Genomic DNA, 24,616 nt, shown 5'->3' on the forward strand with positions numbered 1-24,616 from the left:
GGTGACAAACAGTCACCTATCCAGCTAATGATTATTATTAATATTGTTGAAACGCCGAGGAGAAATAGTCACCTAGCCAGCTTGATTTAATCAGGTACACAATATATATTTTTCTAGCATTTTTGTATACCTACCGTTAATTTTTATTGCGATAGCAATTATATGGACACTTCAACCGGATTTCTGCCGTTGGCGTCGCCGTCGCCGTCGTCGTCGCCGTCGTCGTGAGGTTCCGTATAGATAAAATCTTCGCCGCGCGCCGTATGCCCCAGCGGAAGCGTGCGGGGACGCGCGCTATCACGGAGAGCGAACGCACTCAATCTCCCACGCGCACGCAAGGAAGCCGAAAACCAGCGCCGGAGGGAGCAGGGGGGGGCACTTCTCTGCCGACAACCTCGCTCGTCCGCACAGTCTCTAATCTCTCCCACGCGCAAGCAAGGAAGCGGGAAGCCAGCGCCGGAGGGAGCGGGGGGGCGCACTTCTCCGCTGCCAACAACCGCGCTCGTCGTTCGTTCGACCGCACCGTCTCTTATCTCCACACGGCTCTGACCTTTATGCGCCGTGCATTCGCCGCTCAGTTTCCGTTGCAGCGATAGACCGCACGTACCTAGCGCTCGCTGCCAGCGTTTTGACAGTCGTTGGCTGCAGTCATTCAGTGTGATCTATTCATGTTTGTTTGTGCGCGCTCACACCACGCTTGTTCATTCAGTTAGTAATAGTCGGGCCACATTTTCCAACGCACGCTACACATGCAATGCTGCCCAGATCGGCAGTGCAGCACTACAGGTGTGTCCCTTCGCACGCGCTGCCCACGGTAAGCGCTTCTCATCAACACCACCGTTTCACACGCGCCTTCTCGTGGTCATCGAGTCTCTCTTCATGTCGGTCTACTTACGTCGCAGCACACCTGCTTACCTAATCAGCTCATGTTTACTACAATTCATGTTGCTACCAAGGCCGCTCACCTTACTTCGTATGACATTGCTGTGTTGCTATCGCATTCATTGCTTCGCCCTTAGGGCGAAACTGTGACATTTTTTCTTCCTGAAACCTTCTAACTTGCACCGCTATCTGTGCATCTACGACATGGCGTGCCACCGGGTGTAAAAATTAAGCAAGTGTTCATCATCATCATTATCATCATCAATCCATTTTTTTGGTCCACTGCAGGACGAAGGCCTCTCCCTGCAACCTCCAATCACCCCTGTCTTGCGCTAGCTGATTCCAACTTGCGCCTGCAAATATCCTAACTTCATCACTCCACCTAGTTTTCTGCCGTCCTCTACTGCGCTTCCCTTCTCTTGGTATCCATTCTGTAACTCTAGTGGTCCACTGGCTATCCATCCTACGCATTACATGGCCTGCCCAGCTCCATTTTCCCCGCTTAAAGTCAACTAGAATATCGATTATCCTTGTTTGTTCTTTGATCCACACCGCTCTCCTCCCGTCTCTTTACGTTAGGCCTAACATTTTAAATGCGAAGCATTTCTTGCCGGCGGCTCTGTGCGTCCGTCCCGCGTCCCACACACCCAGAACGCATGTGCGTCCCCTCCCCCTCTCTCTCCTCTCCTACGCCCCCCCTTCTCTCCTCTAGGAATCCTCTACGGAGCGGCGCCCGCGTGCCACACCCCCACAGCGCATGCGCGTCCCCTCCCCCTCTCCCTCCTCTCCTACGCTTCCCCCTTTCTCTCCTCTAGGAATCCGGAGCGGCGCGCACGACAGGTGGCGCGACATCTGCATACTCCGCTGGGGGCGCCACGGTAGTTCCGTGGTATGAAAATGACGGAGCGCGCGCGCCTCATTCTCTCTCCTGTGCAGCGCCGCAATGAGCGCTCGGGCCGCTGCCGCGAAACCATCTCCCCGCTGCTTCGCATCCACACATGGTTCCCTTTAGCAGGAGATGCAGTAATTTTTTTTCGTCCCATCGCTCTTTGTGCGGTCCTTAACTTGTTCTCGAGCTTCGTTGTTAACCTCCAAGTTTCTGCCCCATATGTTAGCACCGGTAGAATGTATTGATTGAACACTTTTATTCTCAACGACAGTGGTAAGCTCCCAGTGAGGATTTGGCAATGCCTGCCGTATGCACTCTAAGCCAATTTCATTCATCTATAAATTTTGTTCTCATGATCAGGGTCCTCTGTGATTAATTGACCTAGATGAACGTACTCCTTTGCAGACTCTAGAGGCTGACTGGCGATCCTGAATTGTTGTTCCCTTTCTAGGCAATTCAACATTACCTTTGTCTTCTGCATATTAATCTTCAACCCCACTCTTGCACTTTCTCGGTTAATGTCCTCAGTCATTTGTTGTAATTCATCCCTATTGTTGCTGTACAGGACAATGTCATCTGCAAACAGAAGGTTGCTGAGATATTCGCCGTTGATCCTCACTCCTAAACCTTCCCAGTCTAAGAGGTTGAATTCTTCTTCTAAGCATGCAGTGAATAGCATGGGAGAGACTATCTATATCTCCTTGCCTGACCCCTTTCTTGATAGGTAATTTTCTACTTTTCTTGTGGAGAACCTAGTTGTGATGTTATTGGGTGCAGGATCACTCCAGAAAGAGATAGAAGCAGCACGCGGAAGCACAAACACACATCAGACGTATATTGGACACACGTAATACATTAAAACAGCACACATACAACAGTTCCCCAAAATATGTTCTAGAAGATATACAGCTAATATAGATTAGTCAAAAGGTAGTCGGCCTACAGTTCATGTAGAAGTAGTTGCCGCCATGTCGGAGACGTCGGGGAACCGGTCTCGGGCAGCAGTGTCGGACAGCTGGTTGGACAGCAGGGTCTAACTACAGGGTCAGATCGCCTCGTGGAGCTCGGGTGGCCCTGCGCCACAGTCGATGTACCGGAGCCTCCGCGTGCCCGGTTACTCGATGGCGGGGTTTGTGTTTCGGAGAACACTGCGGCAGCCCACCAGGTCACGTCCACAGCTGGCGAGGTAGCCCCGTGGCCGCTCACCCGAACGCTCGATCAGCCAGGCTCAGGACCGCCAGCCCTCCTGGACCAGTTGCCCAGCGGAAGAACTGGACGAGGTAACCCTGTGACCGCTCACCCGAACGCTCGAACAGCCAGGCTCAGGACCGCCAGCCCTCCTGGACCAGTTGCCCGGCGGAAGACCTTGACGAGGTGGCCTCTCAGCTGGTGCTAGCTTTGATTGGGGTGCAGACGTAGTGACGCGGGTGGCGATAGCTCCTATGGGCCGGACGCCCAGCGAGGAAGCCCTGTGCCGTCGAACGCCGAACCTCGCGCACTGCTCACGCCAGGGGCCACGCTCTCTCGAGCCACGCTTTTTGAGGCGCCACTGTCGACGTTCACCAATCGGTGTCGATGATGATGATGACGACCTTAAAGTACATACCCACTCATGGGTGTTGGCCAAGAGTCGTCGTCCTCTTCGCCACCGCACGGCACACTGTCTTCATATGTTTGTGTTTGCCACTCCCGCGTGTAATATATTATGACACTAGTGTAGCTGTCGAATCTTTGTAGATCTTTTAAAGATATTCACGCATGCATCTTGTGCTCCTTGATTACGCAATGCCTCTATGACTGCTGGTATCTCTACTGAATCAAATGCCTTTTCATAATCTATGAAAGCCATATAGAGGGGTTTATTGTACTCCGCAGACTTCTCGATTACCGGATTGATGGCATGAATGTGGTCCATCGTAGATTATCCCTTCCTGATGGCAGCCTGTTCTCTTGGTCGAATGAAGTAAAGTGTTGCCCTGATTTTATTGGAAATTATCTTGGTGAATATTTCATACAATACTGAAAGCAAACTTATGGGCCTATAGTTTTTCAATTATCTAACGTCTCCGTGTTTATGGATTAGTATAATGTTGGCATTCTTCCAGCTCTCTGGCACACTTGAAGTAGTGAGTCATTGTGTATAAAGGGCCGCAAGTTTCTCAAGCATGATATCTCCTCTGTCTTTTATTACGTCGACTGTTATTCCATCTTCTCCAGCCACTTTTCCCTTGGTCATGTCTTGCAAGGTCCTTCTAACTTCATCGCAATTTATAGAAGGAGCATCTGTGTCCTGTTCATCACTACTTCGAATGAAAGTAGCTTGGTTGCTCTGGGAACTGTACAGATCAGTATAAAATTCTTCCGCTGCTTTTACTATGCATCGAAATTCCTTTATTAGGTCTGCTGTTGTTTGGGAGAGCTTACCTACTGGTTGCCTTGGTGCCTTACCTCCCACTTCAATTGCTCCTTCTCAGATCAGCCTGCTTACCGTTTCATTCATTACCTCTGTGTTATCTTCATATTTCTCTTCTAAAGCTGCATATTTGTTTGCGAGAACCAGCCTGATGTATGTAAGTTATGCACAACGAACTTACCAAACATTTTTACATGGGACGGAGACGATATCCTCCGCCACATAGGAAACTAGGCAGACCACAGGCGTTAACATTCAGATTACTCCAGGTCGGGGCATACCCAAACCCCGCACTGTTACACAGAATCTATCCAGAGATACAATCGACCAATGTTTGCGAGCTAAGCTCAGACCTAGCTTTCTTGGAACATATGCTCTGGCGGTGCCCCGCGGTACGCGACCGGGATGATGTCACGTCGTCCAAATGGGAGGCTGCCCTAAGCAGCCCCGATCTTGAAGCACAGCTATGGGCTGTCCATCGGGCCCGCGACGCAGCAGAGAGGCTCGGCCTTTCTGTACTGACGTGGGAGCGGCCCGCTACGTGTTGACGCGCGTTCGGAGGGACCTTAATAAAATTTTGTCATACTATACCATACCAGCCTGATTTGGTCGGCTTTTACACTTTCTGCATCTAGTTTGGCCTGTATCTTCTTGACCAATTTTTACTCTTTCTCTCGTCAAATATAAAGAAATCCTAGACCTCGCTAACCTATGGTCACTGCACTTTACCATACCTAACACTTCTACATCCTGCACTATGCTGGAATCGGCAGAGAGTATGAAATCTGTTGCATTTCTTGTTTCTCCATTAGGGCTTTTCCAGTGCACATCCTGTTGCGACGCTTCCTGAAGAAGGTATTCATTATTCGGAGCCTATTCTTTTCCGCAAATTCTACCACCATCTCTCCTCTAGTGTTCCTAGAATCGATGCCGTAGTTGCCAACTGCTTGTTCAGCAGCCTGCTTTTCCCCTACTTTCCATTGAAGTCTCCCATGACTACAGTATACTGAGTTTGCACCTTTCTCATCGCTAATTCAACATCTTTATAAAACTATTCTATTTCTTCACCATCGTGACTGAGGGTTGGGGCGTGGGCTTGTACTACCTTTATTCTATACCTCCTATTCAACTTTATTACGACGACTGCTACCCTGTCATTAATGCTGTACAATTCATCAATGTTGCCCGCTATGTCCTTATGGTTTAGAAATCCTATCCCGTATTCTCTCTTATCTGAAATACCTCTGTAGCAGAGGGCGTGGCCGTTAGTCAGCACTCTATAAGCCCCACCAGTTCTTCTATCCTTACGAAGGCCAATAATACCAATAATGCTTGATACCGGCAAAAGTAAAAAAGCAAGATTTACACGTCTGCAAAACGTGAAGGTGAAAGCCTGATTACATCGGAGCGCACGACAGAACTCGCCGAAATCGCCGCGCCTACTGGTAGTGGGCCAGTGCCGTCAGCACTTTCACAGAGGGAGGGGTAGAACACTGGCATCGGAGCCATCTGTGGAAGTAGAAGACGACGAACGCGCGAGCAGTGGCACGAGCGTGTCTCTGTGACCACGTGATGTGTGCAATCTGGCACGCATTATACTCAATATGACAAGCTGGTTGCAGCACTGTGGAAGCTACACGAATTATTAGCCAATAGGAAGGCCGAATGCCCCTCGAGATATGCTCATCCGCGCCGCGTCGTCGACACAGCGTCTCCCGCCTGTACTAGATAGGGGGAGTGGGTCCTACGCGGACGGGTCCAACGCGGGCTTCTTTTATTGAAACGTTGGTGGCGCTACCATCGCCTTCACCTTAGGGAGCCTACATGCAACGCCGTTTTAGTTGCATGTAGGCTCCCTACTTCACCTGAATTAGCGGCCTCGCGCGCTGGCCGGATGCTTGTCGCGTCGGAGACGCTACCGCAGCTGCATGAAGCTTTGACAGGCGTTTCACTGTGCTGCATCTAGTTTTGGTGCTCGGTGGCGCAAACAGTGATCTTATTCCCCATCGATCTGTAGTAAATAAAATGAAAAAAAGTTTGTTAACAGCGAAGCTGTTTAAGCCGACCGTAATTTGTAGTTCGTATCAAGAAACTGCCGCGCCGTAGCCATGGGAACCAGGAGGGCGGAGGAGGCCACCGGGGCGCATGCGCACGTGGTCTCTTCCTCGTCAGCTCCCTCCCTTCCCGACCACCGCCTCTCTCCTCTCCGTGGCGCGCTGAGCCAGGAGGAAAAAAAAATGTCACAGTTTCGCCTTAAGGGCGAAGCAATGAATGCGATAGCAACACAGCATGTCATACGAAGTAAGGTGAGCGGCTTTGGTAGCAATATGAATTGTAGTAAACATGAGCTGATTAAGTAAGCAGGTGCGCTGCGGCGTAAGTAGGCCGACATGAAGAGAGACTCGATGACCATGAGAAGGCGCGTGTGAAACGGTGGTGTTGATGAGAAGCGCTTCCCGTGGGCAGCGCGTGCGAAGGGACACACCTGTAGCGCTGCACTGCCGACCCGGGCAGCATTGCATGTGTAGCGTGCGTTGGAAAATGTGGTCCGACTATTACTAACTAATTGAACAAGCGTGGTGTGAGCGCGCACAAACAAACATGAATAGATCACACTGAATGACTGCAGACAACGACTGTCAAAACGCTGGCAGCAAGCGCATACGCCGCAGCAACTGGCGAAGGTACGTGCGGTCTATCGCTTCAACGGAAACTGAGCGGCGAATGCACGGCGCATAAAGGTCAGAGCCGTGTGGAGATAAGCGACGGTGCGAGCGACCGACGAGCGCGGTTGTTGGCAGAGTAGAAGTGCGCCCCCCCCCCCCCCCTCGCTCCCTCCGGCGCTGGCTTCCCGCTTCCTTGCTTGCGCGTGAGAGATTGAGTGCGTTCGCTCTCCGTGATAGCGCGCGTCCCCGCACGCTTCCGCTCGGGCATACGGCGCGCGGCGAAGATTTTATCTATAGGGAACCTCACGGCGACGGCGACGGCGACGCCGACGGCAGAAATCCGGTTGAAGTGTCCATATAATTGCTATCGCAATAAAAAGTTGTCGCAGTTTCACCTGAAAGGCGAAGCATCAATTGCGATAGCAAATTTGTAGAGAGCTATACGGAGTAATGATATTAGCTTTATAGGCTGTATAAACTTGGACATGCAGCAGCACCGGCAACACGCAGAACTGTTGTCGACGCCGTCGGCGTTTTGCCCGCGTTCGCATCAAAATGCGTGCGGCGTTGGTGACTGTTGCCGGAGCCTCTGATATAAATAGGCACTTGGTGCCGCAGCTAAACGTCGCCTTCCTTCCCTCCCCCTCCCCCAAGGCCTCTCGCGCGTCGGATGAAGGCGCGTTTGCTCTACATATATGGTGATTGTAAAGGAGGAAAGAGACGCCTACTTCTGCAGCCGTTAAGCGAGCACGGCGCAGAACGCGCGTTTGTTCTCCGCCGTGCGTTCACTCCCCGTGAAAGCGCGCGCCCCCCGCACCCTTTCACTCGCACATACAGCGTTCGGCGCGCGGCGACGATTTCATCTCCATTGACGTCATACGGAACCTCACGGCGACGGCGACGCCGACGGCAGAAATCTGCTTTTGAGTGTCCATATAATTGCTATCGCAATAAAACGCGAAAGCTTGCACTAGGCCGCGCAAAGCTCAAGAAACAGCGAAGCTGGCCGATTGATATCGAACGGCTAGCCTCCAACGCGTTCGGCGTCAGCAAGCAACAGCGTTCTTGGCACTGTGCCAGCCTTGGCTAGACTGCCTGCGTTTGTGGCATGCCAGGAACGCTGTTGCTCGTAGGCGCCAACGCGTCCAACGCCAGTGACGTGAAATGGCACCAACGCGTTCGGCGTCGGCAAGCAGCAGAGTTCCTGGCATGCCACAAATGCAGGCAGGCTAACCCAAGGTTTGCACAGTGCCAAGAACGTTGTTGCTTGCCGACGCCGAACGCGTTGGATGCTATTCGCTCGATATCAATCGGCCAGCTTCGCTGCGTCTTGAGCTTTGTGCGGCCTAGTGCCAGCTTTCGGCTTTTTATTGCGATAGCAATTATATGGACACTCAAAAGCAGATTTCTGCCGTCGTCGTCGCCGTCGCCGTCGCCGTTGCCGTGAGGTTCCGTATGACGTCAGTGGAGATGAAATCGTCGCCGCCGGTGGTAAGTGGTTCTTGAGGGAAAGGGAAAGGTTGGCGCTATCTTCTGCAGCCCTTGAGGGAGCACGGTCGTCGCCGGGCGCCGAACGCTGTATGTGCGAGTGAAAGGGTGCGAGGGACGCGCGCTTTCACGGGGAGTGAACGCACGGCGAAGAACAAACGCGCGTTCTGCGCCGTGCTCGCTTAAGGGCTGCAGAAGTAGGCGTCTCTTTCCTCCTTTACAATCACCATATATGTAGAGCAAACGCGCCTTCTTCCGACACGCGAGAGGCCGTGGGGGAGGGGGGGAGGGGAAGGGAGGCGACGTTTAGCTGCGGCACCAAGTGCCTATTTATATCAGAGGCTCCCGCAACAGTCACCAACGCCGCACGCATTTTGAGCGAACGCGGGCAAAACGCCGATGGCGTCGACAACAGTTCTGCGTGTTGCCGGTGCTGCTGCATGTCCAAGTTTATACAGCTGATAAAGCTAATATCATTACTCCGTATAGCTCTCTGCAAATTTGCTATCGCAATTGATGCTTCGCCTTTCAGGTGAAACTGCGACAACTTTTTTTTTTACACACGTACAACTACTATCGTGGACTATATTCACAGACTGAATTCAAAGGAAGTATAAGTATTTGAAAAAGATCAGCGGAGACCAGCGGAGCGACGATCATGTAGTTCTTGTAGTTTTACTAAGTTATTGCTAGGTTTTGCTAGGTTTTTGGTGCTCGAAACGGCCGTACGCTATTCCCATGAACTTACGAGCTCGGCGTCGTGATGCTCGGCTTTTCTGTAGTCTGGGTTTTCGCGCATGTTCCGCATACCGATCCGCCTTCGTTCCCTTTCTCGATCGGCAAACCTCGGTGGTGCTGAAAAATTGTCGCAGTTTCACCCGAAGGGCGAAGCACCAATTGCGATGGCAAATTAGTAGAGAGCTATACGGAGTAAGGATAGTAGTTTTATGAGCTGTATAAACTTGGACATGCAGCAGCACCAGCAACGCGCAGAACTGTTGTCGACGCCGTCGGCGTTTTGGCCGCGTTCGCACCGAATGCGCGCGGCGTTGGTGACTGTTGCCGGTGCCTCTGGGGGCGGATCGGAGGTTTTCGATTTTATATAAACACGCATTTGGTGCCGCAGCTAAACGTCGCCTTCCCTCCCTCCCTCCCGTCCATCCACGGCCTCTCGCGCGACAGAAGAAGTCACGTTTGCTCTCTATATATGGTGATTGTAAAGGAGGAAAGAGACGCTTAATTCTGCAGCCCTTCAGGGAGCACGGCGCAGAACGCGCGTTTGCTCTACAACGTGCGATCGCTCCCCGTGAAAGCGCACCTCCCTCGCGCCCTTTCACTGGCACATACAGCGTCCGGAGCGCGGCGACGATTTCATCGCCGTTGACGTCATACGGAACCTCACGGCGACGGCGACGGCAGAAATCCGCTTTGGAGTGTCCATATAATTGCTATCGCAATAAAACGAACGCATTCGGGTAAACCAGAGCTACGGACGAGAGAGAAAGAGAGAGCGCCTCGGGAATGAATGCCCTTGCGCACCGCAGCGCCCCTAGCTACGGATGTGACAGAGAGAGAGCGCGCGTCGCGAACGAACGCCCTTGTGCACCGCAACGCCCCTAGCTACGGACGAGAGAGAGAGAACGCGTCGGGAACGAGAGAGAAAGAGAAATAGAAACGAACGCCCTTGTGCACCGCAGCGCCCCTAGTTACGGACGAGAGAGAGAGAGAGAGATAGTGCGCGTCGGGAACGAGAGAGAAAGAAAAGAGAGCACAGTTGCACCTCTAGCGGGAGCTGCGAGTACTAGCGTGGCTACGACGGCACGACGAGGGACAAGGCTCGACCCTAAGGAGCTTCGCCCCTAAAAGTAAGCATGATTTTAATACTTAAAACGTGGGATATGTATCTATGAAGTAAAAATTTGAGAGCAGGGACAAAACAATGATTACGTATGGCGTTTGTTGGTAGTCGCACCCTACCGAAACTGGCTGTAAGTCCGTACTTTTTTGCCAGCAATATTCATATTAACAGCGGCGGAAAACGCGCGGCGGCAATGCATGTGAAACGAAACCTCGCGAAAAGCTTCGCAGCACCACGCCGCCGTTCGCTCCATTCGCTCAATCGCCTGCATGTTAAACAGGCTTTACGGTTGCTTAAGCTGCAGTTGTTGGGAAGCGTGAGAAGCAGTCAGGGATCTTTGAATGCTATCGCGTTCCACTCTTAAAAACGAAGCTTAAGCGTCCTCCATTTTTTTTTCGAGCACTTCTACTTACGTCACTCTTTACAAGCCCGCTTTTTCTGCTACCCGGCTGGGGTTGCCGAACAGTGAACTGTATAATTGCTGCCATGGAAAGCAGTTGCTGTCTTGACGAAGACAATCGCCTTGTAGAAAAATTGCCTGCGATGAGAGTCCTTTTTCACGCTCTATTGATCCTTCTACTTTCCGCCTTCCTCTGAACCTCTTTATTGGGTTGATTTCAATAATTCTTGGTATTTCGAGCTAAACCTTAACATCAGCTTTTTTTTATGAAGACTTGCCCTTAAGACATAATTCTTGATGTGTATATGTGTATTACGTGTGTGCTGTGAGGCCTGTGTTGTGTATGAATTGAAGCAGTGTTTTGTGGAATCTGTTATCATGTCCCCAGCGGTCATTGCTGCATGATTGTGACACTGTAGTGGAGGCCGGCTTGCAGTAGTAGACGCAAGCGTTCCAATTGTAAGCCTGGACATGTCCATATTTGGTGGTACGTATCTGCCTCCATCACTGAAAAGGAGCAGTATGGACACGTAGCACCCAGTGGTAAATGCGGCCAGTTCTACGTTGAGATCACAGCCGGTGTAAGGGCCATCCCGGCCCGAAGCGTCCTAAGCACAACTTCCTCCGCCCTAGTAAGGTGAAGGGGGAGGGAGCAGACACACGGTGGGATAAGAGCGCATGTGCCCTGCCGGAGAAAATTTTAGCGGGATCGGAGTGTGTTAAGGGGTCGGGGTGGGAGGCGAATAGACGGAAGATGTCCATTAAGAGGGCAGTGTGCCTGCTGGTCAGCAGCTATGTTGTGAGGTTTTGCAGCATGGCCTTGAATCCAGTGTACCTTGACGCATTTCACTTGCGATACACATTGTTCGTCTAGACCAAGTAACACACTGCAGCGATTGTGTTACCTGAAATACCGTCATTTTTTTCTCCCATGTAACAATGATGGCCCGTCCTTCTAGGCCGTGGACAAGCTGGCATACATTTACGATTGATGCGCAGTGATGGCACCGCTTGAGTGAGTGTTGGCTACCTAAACTATGAAAACTTTGCTGTGGAGGTATACGGATCGTGATGGAACTGCCCGTGCATACGCGTATATATTTCCCATGTATTACAGAAATCTAGAGAACAGGGAAGTGCTTGTAATAGACAGAAAGAAGCGGACAACTTGTTTGCTACTGCAATGATATGAAGCCGCGCCGTTGTACAGAGCAATATAGAAGTCGGTACTGGCTCCTTCGTTGCGCCCACAGCTATACACTACGTCACGGGGAAAAACGTCCTTCTCTCTCTTGTTGTGCAGCTAACGGCAGCAGGCAGCCCACGGAGCTCCGATGGGCGGTCGTGTTGCTTCTGGTTGTCTCAAGGCTGCTGGCGGCTTCGACGTAGTCCGACTCCTAATTAGAATGTGCAGCGTCATTCAGCACAACCGGGCCAACGTATAATCCGGACTGGTAGGACCGAGAAGTCTACGAAGAGGAGGTCCGGACGCAACCACAAGCTCCGGGCCGGAGCAACGAGCTCCTCTTCGTCGAGCCCGGCTGAGAGGGTGTATTTTGCAGCGGGCGCTAGATACTGAATTGCGACACAAGACGCTGTGCTGTGTTTTCTTTGTTTCTGAGAGCTGCTCATATTGCTACACGCGTGTTGGTACGAATGGTGCAAAGTTACCCTTTACGCTGGCAGTACATTGCTGCTATGGCATATTCATAATGGTTTTTTTTTGTCATATTTTTTCGTATGTCTCGCTTTAGAACAATGGTTGTTTTTCATAATCTGCATCATGCATGGTAATCATCTCTGAGCCTACGCATGGCTGCGCACGCGGTAGTAAGATACTGGTGCAGGTGGACAAAATGTTCACCATTGCAGTCGCTTTACCAGCGCTAGGTGCCCATTCTGATTCGAAAACTACGTGGAGAAGTGCAGTGCCTGCAAACACAATGTAAAGAGAAAATGGTCTAGCCGACAGTAGCACCAAGTTACAAAGGAAACCCCTCTCGGAAAGCACGCTTCGCAGTAGATAAAAAAAATTGGTCCGGGCACCGGCTCTGGGCCGGAAAGGGTTCGATTGCAAGACTAGAACTATTTTTGTTTCAACCGCAAAGCTTCTCGTGCTTAGAAACTCGTATAGGTGTCCTTTGTAGGTTCGTGCTAGTGCCGAATGGATGACAATTATCCCCTTCCACGAAGAAATGGCTGTCAAACTGCCGGGAAAAGCTTTGCTCTGACCGGTGGAATCCCAGGCAGTTCCTTGGAGTGCCTGAAAGAGACGTCGGCGCTTGTCCTCATCATCCCGTCTGCATTTTCTCCCTGTGACACTGGCCAACTTACGGGCAACATAGTACGACGGGATATATGACACGGCGTTCGAGGGAACTCTAAACAGAGCCTAAGGGAAAACGCATTCAACTCGCAGTTTCTCGTGGTTTTAATGTTCCTTACTTAAGAGAAAAATGAGACCAGTCGAACATTTTCTTTTCGCCCTTTAGACATTTTTATATCCCACGAAACAAATGTCATAAATCTCGCGTGCATTTCTTTTATTTAACGCTCCACGCGCCGTGTTCTCCTGTCAAGATGGGCAGGCGTGTCCCAGCGTTCCTGACGGGAAAGTAGCGCGCGCACTGTGTGCACACTAGACTGATGATGTTATGGGACGAGACCAACCGTAAGCGATGCATATTCTTTTTTACGTTATTTTCAGCCAAGCTGGCCAACGCAAGTCGATGTATTTGCTTCTGTGGCGCTTTAGATACAAACGTGGGGGTGCGGGCCGGGACTGTATTTTTCATCCCGCACGGCTTTACTTTAAGCGTACGTTATAAGTTGTCGCGGGAAAGAAATACCCAGTCCTCTTTAACAGCATTGGAAATTGTCCTGATTAAGACCTTGATAGGCACCTTGCCAGCTGAGGAGAAGTCGGCTTAAAGTAAATCGCAACTAGACAAGGTGCGAAGTGGCCAGGTTCTGAGTGAGAAGCTTTCTTAGTTACCGCAGTAGTTTTGTCAGTCTCCTTTTTTTTTTCAAACACATCTATAGTGGATATTTGAACGTACGCAAATACGCCTGTGCTAAACGCTAATCTTCAGACATTAATCACCATTTGCCAACAAAAACAAAAGCGTCACTGAAAATGGCTTGAGTGGCTGCACTGGTTTTTGTTACACAATAAAAAATAGAACATAATTGGCCGTCATAAAAATTGCGCAGGATGTTTCCGGAAGTGCTCCTACATATATGAAAATAACCGAAGAAATGAAATTAACCGGCGGCTTTATTAGTGGCGCTTTCCACTGATGCTTCGAAGTTCTGAGAATTTCACAATAAAAAGCACTTTGAGTAGGGCATTGTCCCAACATGTCATGTATGTGTCATGTAGGCTTTTGGGTACTCTGGTCTCAAGAATGCGAGCATTGAAATAATTACTAGGTGTAATTCAAGAGTGGGCGTGATAGAAAATATTCATGAAATCAATGCCATCTGGAGGGGAGAGCGTATGAGCCTTGTGCTTTTTTTATTTATGATTCCACAGCTTTGATGTACAGATTTTCCTCTTGTATATAGACGTCAATATTGCTTACAAGTAATTTGTCATCCAAATTTCGGCGGTAAATTGAGAGCAAGGATATACGAGAAGATACAAGGATGACTAAGGCTTTTACGCAGAACCATTGCTATATGTTTGGAGACACTCACGTCGAATGTTGCCAAATCATTAAACGGCAAGATAATCCACTAGGCTGTGTCTATATTCATAATAAACACGCTATACGCGGTGATCGTTTTTAAGTTTTGCAGATTTCTTTAATATCGCCTGTCACTGATACACAATTCTAGTCCTTGAGCTGGATTATTCAGAGAGGCGGACATTACTTGCACAAGAAATCGAAACATATATTCAACTAATTAACAAATAACTAATTGCATGACTTCATAATTAATTACTTTACGGCACATATTGCAATTTACGAATTGTAGCCGGTGAGTTTGCAAGGCATATCCAATGGGAAGGAATTTTCATAATGACACCAGTTCTTATATATGCGCCATCAAACTCGCCGTAAAAATACACTGTTGTTGCACTTACTTTTTTGAACAAAACGCTGTTTTATGCACGCAAGCACAAAACTGGAACGCCCATGTATTTTGTCCCACACTTTGGAAAACAATATCTGGAAACTGATGTGATCCTGGAAATTCATTTTCAGCGGCTACGTCTTGCAAGCACACTGTCTGCAATTTGTAAATTGCAATATTTGCCGAGTTAATAATTAAGAAGATAATTAGGATTTTTTAAAATTCGTTGAATATGTGTTTCGATTTCTCGTGCTAGTAATGTCCGCCTCTTCGAATAATCCAGACCAAGAATGAGAATTATGCTATCTGCCAAAGGCGATTTTTAAATATGTCCACAAAATTAATGATCACCCCGTATACCATTTTCGCTTAGTTTGCGCTTAGACTGCTGAACGAGAGGGCACCAGTCCCAACTGCTTGCAAAAGTATTAAAAGTCCTAATTCTGATTTTTTTTTCGTATTAGGAGCTAGCATGACGAAGTGTGTTCATGTGTCACGGGGCTCTTGAGGAACATGGCGCTTTGTGGTAGGGACTCTGATGCAATCCGGTGAATCTTCTTCTGCCTAGAATCTGTGGTCCACGGGCTCGCCGCCTCTTTTAAAGGCGCCAAGAATCGGAGGGCATGACAAAAAAGAAAGAAGAAAGAAACGGGCGTTCATAATTCATGCGTGGTACCAAATGGTGAAAAATAATATTTGGATTGGCGCCACTTTGCGAATATGAACGTCTATGCCACACCCAGCTGTGCGTAATGTTTTGTTTTCAAGTACTGCACAAGGTTCGCCCCTCTATGCAGCAAGCTTGACAAGACTGCTTTTCGTTAGACACAGAATTTGACCTTTGATGGATCAAAAACGCCAACGACACTCCTTCCGATGTTCGTATTGTCTAAAATGCAAGAAAAGGCGAAATTCCAGGCAGAGTTACGCGTATTTTTTGTCGTCTCTGTAAAAGCATTTGTGCCATCACGCGCCACATATTTAGCCCTTCATCTCACAGAGTGAGAAAGTGTACGTGAAGTGAGAGGGTGGCAAAAACGTGTGCCATCTTTCCAAAGCTACCCAAGGTAATGATCACTTTGCCTCTTCGTGACGAATGAAGCGCTCCACCATAAACGTTTATTTCAGCTTGCACAAGCTAACACAAAAGGAGCCCTAGGAGCTGAGCAAGAATCTCGCGAGTTAATCTTGCCTCTAATTGGTAAAAAGGTACCGCTAAAACAGTGTTCTCGGCAGCGTCATCGAGCTGAAGTGGACTTACGCTGTTATTTTGGTAAAGAAAGACTGCGTATAAATTCTATGACTTCGTTTATTAAGGCGAAAGCCATAGATGGCTCATGGGTCGAAAATTTGACCATCCGGAAAATTCAATGGCACCAAAATTGATGGTGCTTGTCGAACCCAGGTCCTTTGGTGGTAATTAATGCCCATTTATTTAACTTATAATTGAGGCACTCCAACCCACGCCTTTTGGTGTTAACTGAGGCAAAGTGAATGAAGGCACAATTAAAGCAAAAATAGTTAATTAAGCCACTCGAACCCACGACCTTTGGCGGGGGAAAACAATAGGAAGTAACAACGCATGCTAATGAGAATGTCAAGTAATTTGATTAATGTCTTGTGAGCACGCAGACTATCGCCTTCATCATCTTTAGCGTACGCTAAAGTGACCGTCAACTTTTCTCATTGCCTTGGACACCTCGACGTGATCGTTTCTGATGGCGCTAATAATGGCTACAGAACCTCAAGTAACCGATATCTAAAGCACGATGTGAAAATAAATTTTCGTAGAAGCTCTTTCATTCACTATAGCTGATCTTCAGCGGACAGTTATGGAAATGTCTGGCTTTAAGTGAGAGGTAGAGGAAAATCTACTTATGGTTAGCCTTTTTCTATTGTTCAAAAACCCAAGCTCAATTGAACGTTCGAACTTTGTCTCACCATTGCTACCCTGCAACATAAAATTGACTACGTAGTGAAAGTGGCACTGCGGCTGCGCGAACTGCTCCGAGAAACGGCAGTCCTTTTTATGTAAAGCTGCGATGATGTAATTTTTTTCTGGGCCACCTTTCTTTCGCTGTAAAACCTAAATAAAATAACGCTCTTTCGTTGGAAACATCCGGCAGATAGGTCTGGCTAAACTGAATTCATACAGCTTTACCAAGAGACAATTATGTTTCTTAGAATTGTGGGACGATTTTTCCTTCTGTTCTTTTCAGTCGACTGTGTCAGCTCCCCCCCCCCCCCCCCCCCCCCAAAAAAAAAAAAGCGTCTAAAATTATCAATCTTCTTTCTTTTTTTAATTGGAGAAATAGACAGCTTCCAACTTTAAGAAATCAAAGTAAATATGTTTTAAATTTCATAGGTAGCAGTCACCATTTGTCCTCTCCTGCACCATTTATCAGGTCCACTTGCTTTGTTAGTGACACAGGCTACAATGTAGCCGGCATTCGCGTGCTTTTCAGACGACAGTGAGCGACAGACACGAGAAGACAGTTACACTGTGCGGAATTAGCGTGCTGGAATGTTTGTATATGGCGTGCAACCTGAATGGGTGTCCGCAGCAAAATCTAATTCAAGAAAGACAACCGACTGGGATACCCAGTTTTTCTCATTTATAATTTTTTTTTCCGAGGGAAACCATGGTACTTCTGCAGAAAAGTTCTCTCATTGGCTATTGAATCGATATCGAGAAAAATTCACAATTGTCGGCCCAGAACAAGTACGCGAGCTTATCGGGACTGTATACGGTGTCTTCTGCCTTCGGGTCAGTTGAAAGAGAAAAAAAAAAAGATATTAAGACCAGTGGAAGACAGATGAATTCCTCGATGTTCTGGAATGTAGTATCGAAAGCAGCGGAGAAGGAGAAACTCATTTTTAAATGATTCATTGCTATTTTGGTTTATTGTTATGATCGCAACTATATATGATGTTGCATACGTTGCTGTGTATATCTCACCACAGTTCATGTACTGTGGTGAGAAAACAATTCATGATCTCACTTGTTGAAACTGTATACGCGGCAGATGGCATCAGGTGTGATAACCGAGCGCTTTCATTTTTTTTTTAGTTCGAAGATATTTTTATATTGTTTTTTATAGTGCTATTGCGCCTTTTTAGGTGAATTTCGGGAAGCTGCGGAAGTTACCTGCATAAAAAATCGTCATGTCCAGGCAGATCATGTCAAATATACACTAATGAGTTTTTTATTTATTCACTATAGAGCACGTGCTGCAATTGCGAAATTCATGATAATCAGGGGAATCGGGTCTGCTTTTCACACTACCGACACATTTGAAATATCCCCAAAAATATCTGTCAGAAGAAAAAAATGCATTGCGTTGCAGTTCGTTCCGAACTAAGGCGGACGCTTTTGGCGAATTGTTAGACGGAAATGCATTGTATTTCGTAGCACAATTTAGCCACTTCCGGGTCGTATTTTACCACAGGAGTCGGGAAGATTATATTTCGTGCTTCTTAATTACAAAACACAGGGGAAAATAATGCAGATCCAAGGCAAATTTTGTAATCGGTGTAACGTTTCATAAAGCGGTAATTTAAAGACTCTTGCACATTTGCAGCGTCGCGAGTACGCGTGCGTGGCGTGTCAATGAGCGAGGCGACCCCCTTAATCCACGGGATCAGCCTCCTTTCCATGACGCCATCTCTGGGATCGGCGTATAGTTCACTATATAGCACAGTACCCGCCCACCTTATTCGTGCAGAAGCCGAAACAGCAGACGCACGAATACCGGGATGGCAGGACTAGAAATATCCGTTTTAATAAAATTAACCGCCTGAAAGCTTGTATGTGTTGGACTGAACACATTCAGGTACTGTTTGTTGCTTCAATGCCCAATTCCCCGATGAACAAAGCCGGCAACTCGCACATCCGTAGGGGTAGCATAGAAGGGGCTACATATTAGGCCGCTTCGTCATACGAGTGCTGTACTGTGTGTAAGCTATTCGGCCAGACAACAGCTAAGCCATGGAAAGCAGTGTTCGGGAGGGTCCGCCTTACGCTTCGCTTTACTTGAGAAAAATTCTGAGTGATGTTTTTCGCAACATATCAAAGGCTTTCTTTCCAGAATTGCAAATAAATCAAGCTGTTGGAGGCAGCACGCACGTGACTCTTCGAGCTTCGTATTCCACAATCATAAAGGTGCAAAGTATGGCCACAAAGCTTGCGAATACTATTTTTATGGCATCCACGACGAGTGATAGGCCTTAGGCAGCATGGTCCATGGTACCACACTGAGGCGTAACCTCAGCGTGATGCGAAGTACGGTCATTTGCGAAATATCAGGGAGTAACACATTTATCTGTGGCACTTAATTGACGAGTTACGTAATCAGAGCAGCTTACGCTCAGATTTCTAGGATTATTATTGGTGTTTCTTTTTCACCATGTCAGGCATTTCTCGTAAAGCGATTTGTGCCGGAATCATTGAAGCAGAAAATTAGAGTTAGCGAAGAATATATTGAAAGCGGTAATAGTCTAAGGATTCCTCCTAAGCAGATATTTTTCAATACTGCTCGACTTTAGTTACAGAAATGTAGCATGCGCTTTCAAGTGAATCAATCAGAAAATTAATTAGTAAATATTTAAAATTACCTGCATGGATATTGCGATTTCTCATACAGGCATGTTTGTGGTGTTCCTGAAATTCGCCTGAAAAGGTGGAAAAGCGTTCTTTCACACGCGATATTGAAAAAAAAAATGTGTTGGAACTAAAAAAAAGAAAAAAAGGCAGCTGGCTAATAGTACTGCTTGATATCAGACCTTTAACGACGTGTCGAGTGGCATTGTTCGCATTGTTCTTTTTTTTTTTTCTTAAGGCACTAAAGCGCCTGAACGCACAGTGGATAACACGCACTTCTTTTTCTAGTTAAACAGGCACTGTGAACAAAATATAACAGTTGAGCTCGATATGCTGACTTGGCATATGCTGTTGCTGCACACGTTTACATGCTTTCTTTTTACGACTTGTTGGCATCCGCTGTACATAAAAATGACACCATATATTTTTCATCTTTACTTGCGTAGCTTTGCAGAATACAAAATCTAGTACAAAGAAAGTTTTTATTTGAAAATGGCTAGACGGCTACAATATCGAAGCAGCCATTGGAAGCTATAAATTGAAGCAGCCATTGGAACTTTCTGAAAGAGTAGGTTCGAAATTACGCTATTGTACTTGAAATATCTGATTGTGAACATTACAGCCGCTCTACCATCTGAGCTAACCAGGCGGCTAGCCTGGTTAGCTCAGATGGTTGAGCGGCTGATTACATTTGACATACTAAAAAAAAAAAAAAAAAAAAAAAAAAAAACCTGCTGGACTGTTGAGACTTGTCTGACAAAACGGCCGATAAAGCTTGGGGCTGCACATTCACTCACTGTTTTTTTATTGTTTTTTTTTTTGAAAATTTGCTTTTGTTGTTCATCGTAATTCAAGTTTTTCTTCCTTGTGCGTACGTGGTCCCGTGAATTGAAGAACGCCTGTGCCGACTATCGACGCCATGATTTGCTTTCATTATATGCACATTACGGAGTACTGATTTTCTTAAATGCTCAACCGTACTGTCATGTTTCGTCATTTGAAGAAATTGTGAGGCAATGTTTAAAATAAATGTAGGCATGTAGTTCTGACGTTGCTCAAAGTTGTGTACTCTAGAGGATATGGGACGCCTTGTTGAAACTTTTCCACTATAAGAACGAGGTAGTTGCTTGCATATCCCGTTACAATGTTTATTGTGCAACACGCCCCAGTGTATAATAATGGACACGCTGTCAACTTACTGACAGTTGTGCTTTGAGAAGGCAATGTTCAGTGAATGGTGTTTCCATGTAAAGCATAAACTACAGTGATTTTTATTATATGTGGGCCTTTGGCGACTGTGGCGTTATGTACATATGTTCTTGTCCGTAGAAGAAAATAGCTGGAAATGAAAACTAATAACAGAATTACACAACATCGTGTATATGCTGTAAAGAGTAAACGAGTCGCCGCTCATTGTGCCTTTGTCTGTTTCTTCGAATACTGTTCTCTGCACAATGGTTGTGCGAGGACAGCTTGGTCCTTGATTTGTGCATTAGCGTGTTTAGGCGTTAGGTGCCGACTGTAAGATGAAAATGACTTCTCTCTTTTTTATGCTTTGTGAATGAAAATGTCCAGCACAGTGCAAGCTGTATTTTGCATCGCTTAGACCAATTTTGGTGCCACGCGGATTCCTATCTCAAATAGCGTCGTTGCCTTCAGACTGTTTTTTTTTTCTCGACTTTTTCATACTAATGCTACCTTTGGCTTTCAGATCTATGCACTGTTTTGGTGAGACACTGTACACGCTTGCTGCTGATCTATTGGCATCCCCCCTTTGAAACGGGGCGGTGACCACCTAGCCTCTACGTAGTCGCGGCGTTGGAGACGGCAAAACATGACGGCATGTGGTTAGTCACTCCTGGCCACGCACCTTCATGTGGACGCAACCGAAGTAGCTCATTGTTCTCGAGGTCATTCTATTTACTTTAGGCCTGCATTTTTTCGAGTTAAGGAATGCCTAAAATAACCGTAATCAGTAATACGGAGCATCAAACCTAAATAAGAGTCGCAGTTTTCCTCAAGAGACGAAGCAAAGTATTAGACAATTACGTGAAGTAGTGTTTACACGAATAGGTTTCTGAGCTGCATAAATTGTAGCGAACGCTCGCTTACTAACCAAACAAGCCTGGGATAAGGCGCTCACAAACTCGATTTGATCTTACTTGATGACCGCGAGCAGTCGCTGTCACAACGCTGGCGCGGTGAGGAGCGCCCCTCAAAGCGCTGGCTGCTGCCGCCGCTCGCTTCAACATTTCGTCTGCGTAGCGCCTTTAAAACTCAGGCACCGCGAGGCGCTCTGGTGAACCCGCCATTTCGGCTTGGCCGTGCATGCTCCTGCTCGAACCCGCAGCAGTTGCCCTCCCGTAGGGTGCGCTCTGCCGCCGCGCCATGGCGGGGCTGAAGAAAAAAAAAGGGAGACCTCTTCTAGCGGGAGATCCTCTAGCCCGGCCGCGGGGCAGGGTGAGCTCGATCACCTGACATCAGGCATTGGGCGCGTGGGAAGACGGCGCGTATCAAGCCACCAACCCTTTCGACTCGCCCTCGCATGCTTGCCTTTGCACATCACGTGACCAGACACGTACCGCCTGCGGGCCACTTTCTCCTCGCCCCCGGACTTTATTTGGGACTGAACAGCGGTGACACCTGCGAGGGAGGAAATGCACCTGGAGTTCCCGCATAATTGCTATCGCAACAAATTAGTAACAATATATGCATGGACTCATGTCCGTATTTGTTGGAATGGACACAGTAAGGTGCGTATTATAATGAAGACCAAATGAAAAATGTGGAAAAAATTAGGGATGAACAAGCATTTATATAGAGGCTTCTTAACCTATCTGCACTAAATTCATGAAATTATTGGGCAACGAAATTTTGGTGACGTTAGGTTCGCCAAATAAATTATGACTGTACATAGGTAACTTCTTGGACAATGGCGCCACAAGAAACAAGGACAGGGAAGGACACGATAAGACAAGCGGTGACTCTCGACTCGAAGTTTATTCGCGACAAACATCACAGAATATATAAGAGCACGTGGCTAAACAAGCAGAATCGTAAGTTAGTTGTTCGAAAACAAGATGCGTTTCACGTGCAACGGAATTGATTCCGAAAACAGGCGCATGAATTTGTAAAATAATTTGCAACGTGATCGGTAAGTTGAATGCCAGTGCGCTGATTTCGTTTGCCGCCGCACGTAATAAAGTTTTGCACCAATGCGGTTGCGCGCATTGGTGGTCTCTCGCTCGACTTCTGTGCACTTCCCCACTCTCCCACGGCTTTTGTGCTTCAGGTGTCTGCAGGTTGATGACACTTCTGTTCACCGGCCGCAAGCACAGCGAAAGGACACGAGAAACCCTGCAAACGCGACAGCCAAAAACGGACAAACACCAGATAAGGAAATGCCAATACAAAGTACTGAAGAGCACATACGAATCCACCGCACGCTGCTTGGTGAATGCTGAAAGCTTGGGGATGGGGCATCTCTATGCCGTTGCGGCGCTGCCGTGAAGATGCAGCAACCTGCGTCGACGTCGTAACAGCTCTTTCATTTTTTCCCTGCACGGAAAAAACTGTTACGATGAACATGGCGGAGCTGTCTTAACACTTGAGTGACTGAATGACAATAATAAAACGCTCGAGTTATATGTGTGTAGTAACGTGTCGAAAGCCGCTTTTTAAAGCGCAAATTTATTTTCCTCCTCCTTGTATTTTCCCGCTGCTGCTGTCTTGACGATAGCTCTTGCCGAATACGTGGGTCATGCAGTCGTCATCAGGCCATTTTGATTGTGTCATTGTCATCTCTGCTAGCATTGGACGATTGGCCGGTACCGGACCGAGTGCAGCAAAACACCAGATAGCCTGCTGTGGCAGGTGAACAAAGCGCCAGCATTTAGTCGTGCCGTCATTCCCTTCGGCACACTGTCGTCGTCATACTTTCGCTTGCGTCACGTGATCGTCGCTCAAGTGTCGTCATGCCATCGTCGCCACATTGTCATTCTTTAGCAAGGTAGTGCGTTGGGCGAGTTGGTGCATAGCTAAACAAATGAGTTGTGGTGCGAGGAAAAGAAGAAGGAAACCAAGGGGAGACAGGATAGGGCACCATCATTCCTGCGTCACGTTATCGGCGTCACGTGACGCAGGAATGATGGCGCCCTATCCTGTCTCCCCCTTGATTTCCTTCTTTTTTTCCTCGCACCACAACTCATTTGTTTAACATTGTCATTCCTTCGTCATCATGACGTCATGGTCGCTCCATTGTCTTCATTTTGCCTTACTGATTCTATTGCCACCATTCTAATGTCGTCGTTGCGTGGTCGTCATACAGTAGTCACCTTCATGTAGTCGGGGTCATTCCGTCGTCATGCGTGACATGTACACGATCGAGTGCTACAGTTTTATGTTGAGCCAGGCGGTTCAGAGTGAAAATGTGCCCAACTGGGTCGTGGGGTCTCTATTTGCAAATGATCGCTTAAGCAGGAACATCTTTCTTCACAAACACAATGAAACCTTCGCTTAAACTGGTTGGTTCTGAAGATTTTGTTCAGTACTAATGAAAGCACAATTTTAGTGAGCACCGTGTTGTCTTCTCATAAGTTTATTTCGTTTATACTTGGTCTGAAAAAACATTTGAGCGAAATGTGTACCGCAAAACCCCACGAGGTGAGTTTTATTCTAATTCGAAATGTGTTCTTTGGCGCCGTTGAAACGCCGAAGAATACCAGTGTGCTTTGTAAAAGAGCAGTGCACTTGTGTAAAAAAATAATAACAATTACTGTCGTAAATAACTTATAAATGTTTATAGAACTTCTTGTGTGGAATCTGGCATGGAGCTTGCGCGGAAAGGTAAACAAAGCTGTCGTGGTGCAATATAATACATAACTATTTTTTATTGGGTGGAGAACTGCTGCCGTTGACCGCAGCTTTTCCACCATGAACAGGATCTTCACGTCATATCGCGTGACGCCGGCTCACGTCGATGCGCTGGTGAAAATTTCTATCGAAGGTCCCCCCAATATTAGGAACACAACAGACGAAGAAAAGGAGGAATATTTGCAGTTTGTGGTCTACATGATGTGGGCCAAGAAACCACGTCTGGTATTGTAGATACGTGTGAGGTGACACGGTGCAACAGTAGAGTTTGTGTAGTCTCAGTTCTTTTCTTTAATTATTATTTAGTGAATGTGGCAGCCATGGTTGGCTTAGTAATTTCTTTGGGTAATTTAGGTATCGAATTGAAGCGGGCATGATGTGCATATATACTTTTTGTTCTGAGTTGTTATATTTTAAGTGTGTTGTTTAATTAAGGTATATGGATGCTCCGTGTCTATTGTGCTTAGC

The 24,616-nt window shown here is 47.5% G+C and overlaps 1 protein-coding gene across 1 annotated transcript in view; it reads left to right on the forward strand.

The window, feature by feature from the left end:
* Window positions 1–20,671, forward strand: part of LOC119456541 (uncharacterized) — a 491,108-nt gene extending 470,437 nt beyond the window's left edge. The window contains exon 8 of the mRNA XM_037718374.2: window positions 11,900–20,671. Coding sequence (XP_037574302.1) covers window positions 11,900–11,985 — 86 coding nt within the window. The 3' untranslated portion in view covers window positions 11,986–20,671. The remainder of the gene's footprint in view (window positions 1–11,899) is intronic.
* The last annotated feature ends 3,945 nt before the right edge of the window (window positions 20,672–24,616 follow it).

This window comes from Dermacentor silvarum, chromosome 6, assembly GCF_013339745.2.
Source record: "Dermacentor silvarum isolate Dsil-2018 chromosome 6, BIME_Dsil_1.4, whole genome shotgun sequence".
Lineage (NCBI taxonomy): Eukaryota > Metazoa > Arthropoda > Arachnida > Ixodida > Ixodidae > Dermacentor > Dermacentor silvarum.